Below are 12,579 nucleotides of genomic sequence, written 5' to 3' on the forward strand. Positions count from 1 at the left end.
ATGTGGAGTTTTGTGTTTAAAAATGCAACTAAATGGAAAAAACTGTTCTGGATCCATTTTACAGGGTGGTATAGGCAGTATAGTCATTTGCACTGGAGATCGATCGTATCACAGTACCAAGTCAAATTCAGGATGGGATGTATTTACTCCTGGGTCTTCAGTCAAAATACATATGTGCTTCTAAAGGTTCTAATATAAACGTTGGACTGGCATCATGCCCAGGTTGAAAAGTGTTTGTGTTTGGTGTCAGTTGGGATTGGTTCCACCCTCCCAGACCCCAACTTGGATGAAGCAGGTATGGCAGATGGTGGACGGATTGGTTTCTGTGACCTCCTCAAAGACCACACACAACTGTATCTGCTGTATAATATAGGAACAAACAATGATCTATCTGTTGTGGCTGATCTTTATTCAAACCTGTAATAATTGTGTGACATGCAAAGATGATATCGAATGCCGGCTTTCATGGAAGCAAATCTTAGATTGCAGCCTGCATGAAGAAAAAAAGTAAAGTTTGATCTGTTGTCCTACATTTTTATAGTCACAGATGAATCGGTGTTATGAGTCATGTATTTTCCCACTGAGACAGGTGTTCCACATGTCCCACATTCCTAATTATATAATCAGATCCCGAAACACGCACACATGCAGACGTACTGTGTTTCCAGCCTCCCTCATACGAGCCCTCTGGGTTTCACTATGTGGAGCACCAAATGAGATCACGTCTCATGTGGAGGGGATAAACCTCAGACAAGAGAGCAAGACAATCCCTTGCAAGGGAGTGGCCAGAAATGTACATGGTGAACTGTTGAACAAAGATGATGTTAGATTCACCAGGAAGCAGTCAAATGAACGAAAAATTGTTTTATATAAACACTAAATGAAGTCTTCATTCCCTAATCTCGTACAAACTGCAGTAAGCCAATACAACAGTGATGCACTATTTTGTTGTTTCATAAATGGGTAAACGTTGCTCCTAATTGTTTGAACAATGATCAATTTAAGCAGGATTGGTATCGAGAAATCCATTTGCAGCAACTGTTTTTATTAAGATGGTTTTCTTGCATTTATAATGTAGGAAATCATTCTAATTGCAATGAGGATTTTGAGTTCACTCCTGTGTTGCAGTTTTATAAAATGCAAATAATTATGCAATGGGACATTGGATTTAATGCAGGTAGATTTGCTATTTATCTAAGAGTGTGTTCAGACTATGTGCATGAATGGGTGAATGTGACATACCGTGTGAAGGCGTTGAGGCTCCTCAAGCTGTAAAATGTTCTTTTCAAGTAAAGTGCACTTGTCATTTATGTGTGATCATATTCTAAATTCTCTACAGGTGATTGTAATCCAAGCAGCGCAGTATCCTCTGTATGTTGATCACCAATGACCTTTCTGTCCATCAGACATTATTATAGAGCATTTGCAAATATCCAGCTACATTCTCAGAAGCCCCTGAGCTCTGATTATGGTACTTAAAAGTCTTCTGTATGCGCCTACGGACAGATGTGACATAAATAATAAAGTCTGGAATTCAGATGTCAACACCAAAAACAAGAATAGTTATAGATTCAAATTATGGATACTTAGAAACACCATTATGTGTGGAACATTACATCTTGCCCAAAGCCATTGTGATAAAGTCTTCAGGAACAAAATTGTGTTCAAGTTATATTAAAGTTTAATGTTGCTCCAATAATTTTAAATAGTATTTTGGTTACCTGTGACCAGATAAAAGACATTTTACTCCACCTCATGTCTAGATATCTATTTGCCAATTACAGAAAGGGCTGTATTGTCTCTCACAGGGCTCCTTTTTTCTCATTTTAGTGCAATAATAAAGGACAAGCAACCTCACAGGTGTCCACGATCATATGATACATGATAATGTACAATTTAACCCAAGATTGTAACACAATATAGTTCTGCAGTAATAAAAAGATTAAAAAAGGAGATGGACCTGATTCTGTGCTAGCGCCTCAAGGGATTATGGACTAGAATAAACTTTAATGAGTTCAATACTTTACCAAAACTGGAAATAAGCCTGGATGTGTGACAAGTCTTTTTTGCTCTTCCTCTAAGAAACAGTGACATTTTCTTTTTTGGTTTTTGGGGATGCTTGAACTCAGAGAAAGTGATACCAGAGGGGATCTGAGATGGACAATGTGAAATTAGACAGCTGGATGTGTAGATGGTTCAAGCACATTCTGTAATATTAAAATCTGGATACGATCGTGATTTCATAATCCAACTTCATAGCTGTGATTTGTTCTGCCTGCAGGTATTTCTTTGCGCACGCATGCGGATGAGGACATGTTTATGTTCGAGTGCATGTTTATGTTCGAGTGTGTACTCATGCACACGCTGGTCTGAGAGCATGTGTCCATTTTAGTGTGCATGTTTGTGCAGTGTGTGTGCGTAATTGTATGTTTTTCCCAGCTGCCGAACAAGAGGACAATGTCTGTCATGATGCAGCAGGCGGCTAATCCTCTCCTTATGTAAACGCTTGACTGCTATTCAAATGACATGCAGATAGGTTAGGGAGCTTAGGGTTTGGCAGGATCGTGTCATAACAAGGAATGTTTATGAAGACAGCGTTTCAGTGATTAATGCTGCAGTTACTGTCTGAAAACAGGCTCTCTCAAGAAGGAGCAGAAATATGCAGGTTCACATACTTTAGGTGGGAGTCAAAACTTGATTAGCCCATATTCTCAGCCGGAGCAAAAGAGGGTGGGGCGAGCTGGTTACACGAGATGGAGTATCCGAGAAGAAAGCCTTTTGGGGCAATGCGGCATGCATATATTAGCATGATAACAAAGAACAACCAGCGGAAGAATAAAGTGTGAAACAAACCAAAATGAAAGCTGAGATTGATTTTGTGATGTCTGCTGGTTCAGTAAATAGAATAATTATTGACTGAGAGAATTGACTGATACAGACGTTTGATGGAATATGAATATATTTGTCCTGCAAAATTCATTCATATTCAAGACTGTATACTGTCATTCTTCCATTAATTTATGTATAAAGTGCAGAGAAAATGTTATTTGCTGGACACCTGGACTAGTCATAACATCAAGCATTTCTTTTTTTTTGACATTCAGCATATTTGTTCTTATGTTTTTTTTTTTTTCTTTTCTCCACAGAGCCTACAGATTTTTTCCAAAGGGTCAACGTAAACAAAGCCTGAGGAGAGAGTATGACGATGAGCTGTGTCGACTTGCACTGCAGTCCAGCAATACGTGGCACATCATGGGTCCCATGCTAATCACCATGATGCTGAGACTGGCCTTGTGAAGGCTTCGCCACTTTTTTAGCACCCACACCCATATTCTCTTTGGAAATATTTCCCTGCAACTTTTGTTGCTTTTCCCTCTCTCCTGCAAACACATCTTTCCATCCCTGTCTACCCCTTACATCCATCTATTAATTATAACTTCCTTTCGTCTTCATTTCTTGTCACTGGCATCATGCAGCGGGTTTCTCCCACCTCCATTCTCCTACTTATTCTTCCCTCTCTCTTAGTTTTCTCCTATTTCCCCAACATGGCCAATGGGGACTGCTGGCTCATTGAGGGAGACAAAGGCTACGTGTGGCTGGCTATATGCAGTCAAAACCAACCACCATACGAGACAATCCCCCAGCACATCAACAACACCGTCCATGACTTGAGATTGAATGAGAATAAGCTGAAAGCTGTGCTCTTCAGTTCCATGTATCGCTTCACCAACCTGACTGACCTCAACCTCACCAAGAATGATATCAGCTACATTGAGGATGGGGCTTTTGCAGGACAAGCCAATTTACAGGTGATGAAGAAATTCACATTGCAATGTTTTTGGTTCACAAAGGTATTCACTGTACTCTGTCTCACTTTTATTTTTTACTTTTTTTGAGACTCTAAATTTTATTGTGGCCAAATTGTTTAGATAGTGACTTAGTTCGTAACACAGTTCCAGGCATTTTACAATATAGCTTTAAACACTTTAATCTGTATTCTGCAGAATTTCACCTACATACTCATTTAATGGTCTTTCAAAAAAAAAAAAGCAGGAGATATTATTTCAATAAATACTGTAATGAAAAAATGAATGGATTTTCAAAAATGTTGTTTTGATTTCATATGAGACCCTATTTACGTCTTATTGTGGTAAACTCACTGAGCGTTTATGTGAGGATGCCTGTGTGAAGGACAGCCAACAAAAAATATACTTGTCAAAAGACCTCATACAAATAAAATCAATACTTTTCATTTACCCCAAGCTCCTCAAGAAAAACATGGACATACAGTGCATTTTTAAAGTGCATCCATTATATTGTTGAGTTGTTCTGTGGATTTAAGTTGGTTGAGTTTCCTCACATGATCCCAGACTCACTCAGTTGCGAAGATCAAGGAGCTGTCGGGGTCATGCCATCTGTTGTGAGACTACTTGTTCTTCACGGCAATCAAGATAGCTCTTTGTTATTTTGGCTTTTTTTTTTTTATAGAGGATCATAGTCATGCTCCAGATTAAATCTGAGCCTAATTAAACTTCCCCAGATAGAATTTTGTTTTATGAAGTACTATAAACATTTCTTTAACTTGTTCAAAATGAAAAACAACATTCTTAAGTCATCGCGAGTAAACAGTATTATGAGCAAAAAAACTCAGTTGAAGATTAATAACTCAAAAAGTAAAACTAGGAAAAAATGTCTCATTGCTGCTTTGTGGGTTTTCTTTTAGGTTCTACAGCTGGGCTACAACAAGTTGACAAACCTGACTGAGGGGATGATGAGAGGTCTTGGTCGTATGCAGTGCCTCTTCCTGCAACACAACCTCATTGAGGTTATAGCCAGCAATGCATTCTGGGAGTGTCCCAGCCTGAGCAGCATTGACCTGTCATCCAACAAACTTGCCCGTATCGATCCCGCCACATTCACTGTTCTCAGTCGCCTAATGGTATGTGAACTGGCAGCCAACCCTTTCCACTGTGGCTGTGAGCTTTATAGCTTCCTCACCTGGTTGGAGTTCTTCAACAACGTCTCACACACCTATGACCGCCTCCAGTGCGAGACTCCCCGTGAAATGTTTGGCTTCCCCTTACTGAGTCCTACTGCTGCGAGTAATGCTGGTAGAAATGCCAAAAACATTTTGTACCACCACTGTCGAGGTGGTGTGTTGATTCCCGGAATGACTTCGCTCCCCCCAGATCTAGAGGGACCTTCTGGATTAGGACCGGAGATGTTTGGTGGCGTTGGGCCGTACCATCAGTCCACCACCTCGTCCTCATCTACAGAGGAGAGCTTCAGTCCCAGCATAAAGCTTCATCATGTGTCTTTGTCGTCAGCATCTCTCCTTGTGAAAATCCCAAAGCCGTTCAGCAAAATGTATATCCTAACCCAGTACAATCAAACGTATGTTTCTGATGTGATGAATCTAAAGAATAAGAAGGAGATGATCACACTCAACAAGCTGAAGCCCCACAACGATTACACTTTCTGTGTCGTATCCATTCGCAACTCTCAACGCTATAACAACACCTGCCTCCAATTTTCCACTCGGGGTCAAAATCATGATGATACACTCCCCACACCTTCCACTACAACTCATTACATCATGACTATTGTTGGCTGTCTGTTTGGTATGCTAATTATTCTGGGCTTTGTCTATTATTGCCTGCGTAAAAAACGGATGCACGATGAGAAGAAAAAGTCCATCTGCGTCAAGAAAACAATACTGGAAATGCGTTATGGGCCAGAGGTAGCAGCAGCAGTGGCCAATGATCCATCAGCAGTCCATAAGCTTCAGGAACAGTCCAGGGAACACCACCAGTACCAGCATCACCATGGAGGAAAACTGCCCATGTCTACATCCTCAAGCTCGGGGATGCTTCACTCAGCAAATACCACGTCATCAAGACTTTCCTCAATTCCACAAGTTGAAAAGATGGCGACTGCCTTTTCAGAAGCAATGTCTACAAACAAAGGAAACTATATGGATGTGAGAACTGGAGGCGCTGGCATAGACAGAGTGGGAGATGGTGGTCATGGACTAATCAGGGGGGAAGACTTACGAGATGATGACGGAACGGACATTGGTGATGATTCTGATGATGATGGACATGGTTCTGCATCAGAGATATCTACCATTGCCATGGAGGTGGACAAGGTTAATCAAATCATCAACAACTGTATTGATGCGCTGAAATTGGATGCTGCTGCAGTTGCTGTTTCAGGGGCCTCGTCTAACTCCAATGCTTCTTCCAATCCCACTTCTCCGCCACCTACCAGCACGTCCTCCCTCACCCGAGGCCTAATCCCACTTTCCCCTGGAGTGACCGAGACATGCCAGATCATGGCTCCCAATAAAATACCCCCTCCTCCTCCACTCCCAGCCTTAAATGCCCCTCTTTCTGAGCGCCCGGGAATAACCGGCGGTGGATATGTCGTGACTCCACCCTATAGGCCCCCTCCTCCAGCCAATGCTGTACGACCCATTCAACGGCAAATGAGTGCAGATGCCGCTGTAGTTATTGTAAATTCTGTCAAGAAACAGTGCAGCACCACATCTTGTGGCTCCATGGGTCGAGACAGGGATCGTGGAGGTGCTAGGGTCTACAGCCTGGATGTTCCTGAGCCAAGGAGCCCAGATCCCTGTAATCAACAACAGCACCAGTACCCAGACCGAGCCAGTCCTGTGGGCTGTGGGGAGCCCCTGGAAAGGCTACCTCTGGTGGGGAGTGGGAACTGTGGCGGAGGGGGTGGCGGTGGTTGCGACAGTGGTGGTGTTGGTGCTCATAATCAGGACAACCAGAAGTCACATCATTACCATCAACAGCAACAAATACAGCAGCAGCAGCAGCAGCTGGAGGTGCAGCAGGACTACCACTGCTCGGAGCACCGCCACTCCGTCCCTGCTCTCTACTATGAAGGGTCCCACCAAGGCTCCCCGGCCCAAAGAGTTTCTTTTCTGAAGCCCTTGACCCGCTCCCGCCGGGATGCAGCGTCGTATTCCCAGCTTTCGCCGGCTCGTCACCATTCCAGTTACTCTGGCTATTCTTCTAGCCCAGAGTACTCCTCAGAGAGCTCACTGCGGATCTGGGAGCGATTTCGGCCATACCGAAAAGGCCAGCGTGATGAAGCCTGTTATGTGACGGCTGGAAACGCCCTTCGAAAAAAGGTGCAGTTCGCCAAAGGCGAGGACCTGCATGACATCCTTGATTATTGGAAGGGCGTGTCGGCACAACAGAAGCTCTGACTGGGGACCAGTAATGCATTGTGGTAAAACAGGTTCAGATTCATTGCACCCCATTGGGCCTTCTGGCCAGAGTAACAGTTCAAAGTTTAGGGGGAAGAAAAAAATGGACAAAATATTGCCTTTGTGAATTTTTTTGTTTGTTTTTGATTCCTTTGGCATGCTAGGTGTACAGAATATTGTGCTAAAAGCAAGGACTGTGAAACTGTGCCTGGGATCCGAGAGTCATTACAGTGATTTCTTTTACACTTCATTGTAGCACCTTTTCATTCTTACTGAGTGTTTGTGGATTTCATATATAGTACATGAAGGGAATGCCAACTGTTTATTTTAACTCCGTTTAACTGATCACATTTTGTGATTCTTTGGACCATCTTTATCAGTGCCAGGTTTTCATCTGTGGGTAATCACTGAGGGTACATTCTGACACCCTTGATTTTAAGCTCGTGAAATTCAAGATGTTTCTTGTTGTGAATTGAGTGCTGCATCAGTTTGTGGCCCCATGTGGTTATTTTTTGAGGTCTACGTAAAGTGAAAGTCATGGGGTGCGATCTGTGTTCTTGCTGCTGTGAACAAGAAGATGAGCGAACGGAATTGTCACATGGTTTCTCCTCTGAGATCCTTGTTGACGTCACCCTGTTTGCATTATCAAAGCTTCTGTCACAGAAAGAAAGCAATGATTGAATACTAAAAAGTAAGGAAATAGTCACGTGTTTGACTGAAATCATGAAAGAGAGAATAAAGTTGAACCTGAAACAGTGTAGTGATTGCATCACAGGTGTTCAACACATCTGTCCAACTAACACTTTTGCATGGGTTGCTGAGTAGAATATGAGAGTAGAAGATTTTCTGAGAGTGGGAAATGTTCTCCTACCTATACACAAAACTATCCTGAAAGCATTTGTCTGAACAATGGTCAGAATTTCGGTCTTAGTTTAAAGCAGTACAAATTAGAATTCCATTAGATGCTACTTATCTGGTCATGTACAATAGGATAATTTAACCGTGTAAAAAAATATTCAAATGATAGATGAGCTCACACAGTGTCTTTACAATGAGCTGCAATGCTTGTGTACAGAATGCTGGAGAAATGGAAAGCATAAAAGGGCAACAGAAAAAAGAAACAATCAAAGGGTCAGCAAAGGATTCCTCCTGCCACAGTGAATGTAAGCAGATTATATGCAGGTTATGGAGAAATTTTTCATTATTCAGTGTGAGCACTGCAGTACATTCCAAATCCTTTCCCTACCATTGAACCTGAGTGAGGCACACAGGGAAGGGAAAGGACTCTTCTAATTACTGCCAATGTCTCTATTCCGTTCCTGAAATTAAAGCTATTGTTGTCCATAATTGATAACTCAACCGACTTGTGACAGGCGTGCCCGCGTGCACTTTATTCCCCATGATAGAGTGTGGATGTGTGTTACATAATTGTCATTGTAAGCAGGTGTTGGCATGCCTTGTCCAATTATAGTGTAAATGCCTAACTTGACTAAAATTGATATTTTGTCAATTATTTGCCCAGTGGCCGATTGTCTTAGTCTGAATACTACAAGATTATTAATGGCATGTACAAATATCTAAATGTCAAACATGTTTACTGCATTCTCAGCATACATTGCGCCAACTTGCTTCCTTCTAATACAGCTATCGCCTCACTGAATTTACTCATTCATTCACAAAATCATTTGGCCTTCATTTGTACTTTGTATTGAAATGCTATATTCATGATGTACTTTACAGTATATCACAGTGCCAATGTTACAAAAGGTATTCTGCTCACCCAAGGTGCTGTGCAGCAATTAAAATGTTACATCATTGGCTTAACAGACACAATCTGAACGTCCTACCCTAAAAATGTGAAAACTGAATTACTGGCTTTTACACCACATTTCTGTTCACGACTCTTACCATGACAAGTTAAATGTCAGAAACAATTCTATCTGACTCTTGATCTTTTATACTGTGAATAATAATCTGGTCCATCTTCAGCTCCTTCCCTGCTCCCACGGGTCCAGTGAGGTGTCCGTATGGCATGCGAAGGGCACAGAATATGTCCCACTTCTGTTTTATTCAACAAAATTGAGTTAGGTATCATCTCTCATGTCTACATGATTTGGAGCTGTATAGCACATATCAACTCTGCTTTTCTTCTTTTTCTTACTTTGTTTATGTGTGCAAGTGATATATCAGTAAGCTTTTTTTTTGCCGGAATAAATGCAGGTTAAACTAGAATGATATGCAAACATTTGATTATGTGTGCTCTCACTGGTTTATGTTTCTTTTTTTTTAGAAGTCATTTGTTGTTGTTTTCATGAAAGACATCACTCCCGAACCCCCCCACCCCCCCACCCCGCCCCCATTTCACAAAGATATGTAGATAGTCCAAGAGTTATATCACTGAGATCCAGTGTTCAGATGTGAGTGCAGGGTCAATATATAGTTGAGGTGCTCACCGGGTTTCTTAAGCATATATGGGATGTGCCACTTAGTCCGCCTTCTTTCTATTACAAGACGCCATGTGACGAACATCCAGTCTTCAACTGATCTACTTTCATCCTATGTATGATAGGTCTCCAAAGAAACATGTAACTGTGACTGACTTAGACATTCAGGAAATTAAAGGAAGAATATTAGTTACTGACGGAAAGAATCTGATGCGTTTAAATCAACCACATCATCAGCTGCCAAAACCAGTTTACAGAAATGGACACTGAGGATAGGCATGACGACAAACGGCCATCATTCCAGCTGCCAATCATATTCATCTACCTGACAAACTATCAAGCGATAGAAACCAATGTTTCTTACTGTTCTGATGGGTAGCTTTTGATTTAATGCATCTATATTTTAATAAACACTTTTTATTACATCAGTGAATTTATCAGGAAATAGATTTTCAGGGGATAGATGCTTCAAGTGCTCTTCTGCTTCTGCTCAAAATAAAAAATAAAAAAAAAAGAATAAAAATAAAGGACCAAGAAGGCTTTCCATGTCTGTGATAATTACCAAACATGGCACTTCAGTGGTTATTATGAAGATTTTTCTGTTGTATTGGAGGATTGAGGTTGCCATGTGTTTATAAGGTTTGCTGCTCTACAAGCTTACAAACAAAACATACTCGCGTAATTGTCAGCGTGAATAATCTGTCACTGTAATGATTTAAAAACTCATGCAAGGCCACAAATATCTCGACAAACGGTACCCTTGCACCGAGTTTTGTTCCCCTGATGCAGGCATCAAACAGCAACCACAAAACAATTCTCCTCTCACTCAGCCCACATCCACAACGGACCCCTGGAGGGTGGCTCGCTTGGAGATGGATGGTCCTTTCTATAGCACCATCTTTGTTGTTTATCTCAGAACCCCAGGAAAGTGAGACGTGAGAAAGCTATTTAATGCGCTATTAAATGTTTAATTCTGTTTGTCAGAGTCTGGCTCGGGTTACTTCCTGTCCACTGTCCACTCTCTCCAGACATTTTCGTTTTCAGCACGTTACTGTAATCCTTTGATATGCTCCCATTTTAAAGTCTGGCCAACATTCAGCTAAATTTGTCGTTTTAATGTTAACCATGTTCATACCTCGATGAGCAAAACCATTTGATGCATTGACCACACATAGATATAACAGTTTATTCACGTTTTGCATTGTAAAGTACATTTAATGCTTTTGCTTGGTCACACTTGCTGAGCTGTCATCACTGTATGGGTCAATTGAATGACTGATTTGCTCATTACGTCCAATGTTACATCAGTTAGTTGAAGGAGAATGCATTGTAATTCAGATCTCCTCAGTTACTGTTGTGAAACTGGTTTACAAAGTAACTACGTTAAGAAGCAACATCCCACCGCTGCGATCAAATGCAAACATGGAGACAAGTCTGATAAAAGTAAGCTGATGTTTATTTGATGTTAAGTCTGTGAACGCAGGCTAGTGTTAATGTTACTTACAGTTGAGCCTCTTTCATGTAGCTGTCAGGACGACTGAATTAGTACAGGGTTAATGAGGCACTCCCCCTCAAGTCAACAGTTTAGTGAATGACTAACACAGCAGCTTTTTACTGGAGAAACCATCAACGTTCAATCTAAATCGAGCGGTGGGTTTAGTGAAGGGAAAAAAAATAAAGACATCGGGTTTCAAGTAGAATAAAAGTAACTATCATTGACCATGTTTTGAGTGAAAATCTGTTACTAATTACATATTCGGTTAATTAGGCATTACTGCCAAGTTGAACTACATTATTGCAGCACTGTATTTGATTTGATCAGTTTAGTGAAGTCTTGTTATGTTCAGTAAAAATCATCAAAACTGTTTTTGTCGTAAGTTTGAGTGACTTTAATACTCTCACCCTTCCATGTCTTTATCCCCCCCCCCCCCCCCCTACACACAAACACACACGCACGCACACTAAGAGGACATGGTAGGAAAAAAAAGGCAAAATAAGTGAGTCATAATGAGTCAGCCACTGACGAAACTAAAATGACTCCTTTCCTGAAAGGCAGGTAATGGGCAAGGTCTTCAGAGAAGAGGGCGATAAGCAGGATTTTTAGCTGAATGCAGGCAGACATTTGGAATAAAAGATGCTGGAGCACAGCTGCACTAAAACCTACCATACATGAATCAGTACACTGCATCAAATGAACCATAACCCCCACACACTCACGCACAAATGCATACAGGCGCAGGCACACGGCACACAGCACACACACACACACGCAAAGATGAATGCACCGAAACCAACAACATATTTCAGGAGCACTTATTACTTAACATTTACCATTTCTCATCGCTGAAGGCAGTTTCCTTTTAAAGCCTTAAGAAGGGTTGTTTCATTTCCGCTTAATTTTAAGACAGGTGACGGGCAGGGAGTCACACTGACAGTGGGTTGCAAATCCTATAATTTGGTATCTTTGGACTTTTTATGTCTATTAAGTCCATTACCACATTAGCCTGTGTGGATCACATGCCAAAATTGATAATTGGAATATTCTCCAGTGTGTCTCTTCCTGATAGCCTTGGAAGGGCTTATGTGAAATTAAATGCATGCCACTTTTGTACCGCTCTAATGTGAAATTGTATTCATCTAAATGATGAAGGAATAACTCAGTTGAGACAAACGAAACGTGTCTTGGTGTGACTGATTTCTTGGGCACTTTTCAGACAACTCCAGTGGGCCGAGCACTGCCAGCGCTTCCTCTTGAACTGCCAAACATTTACAAAACATGTTTTGTGTTGATGAAAGCATTTACTGAAAGAAGAAAAAAAAAAAAAGAAGAAAGAATCCAAATCAGAAATTTGCCTGAAATTATAAGGGGTTCTTTTTGGGGAGCAGAAGAGCACTTGA

At 41.3% G+C, this 12,579-nt stretch overlaps 1 protein-coding gene across 1 annotated transcript; it reads left to right on the forward strand.

The window, feature by feature from the left end:
* Positions 1 to 3,470: 3,470 nt before the first annotated feature.
* On the forward strand, positions 3,471 to 7,237 carry elfn2b (extracellular leucine-rich repeat and fibronectin type III domain containing 2b; the record flags this gene model as incomplete). The annotated part of the gene is made up of 2 exons (XM_080488214.1): positions 3,471 to 3,809; positions 4,724 to 7,237. The coding sequence occupies 2 exons, from the start codon at positions 3,471 to 3,473 to the stop codon at positions 7,235 to 7,237; spliced, it is 2,853 nt and encodes a 950-aa protein (XP_080344340.1).
* Positions 7,238 to 12,579: the final 5,342 nt, after the last annotated feature.

Source organism: Lipophrys pholis (assembly GCF_963383615.2).
Source record: "Lipophrys pholis genome assembly, chromosome: 19".
Classification (NCBI taxonomy): Eukaryota; Metazoa; Chordata; class Actinopteri; order Blenniiformes; family Blenniidae; genus Lipophrys; species Lipophrys pholis.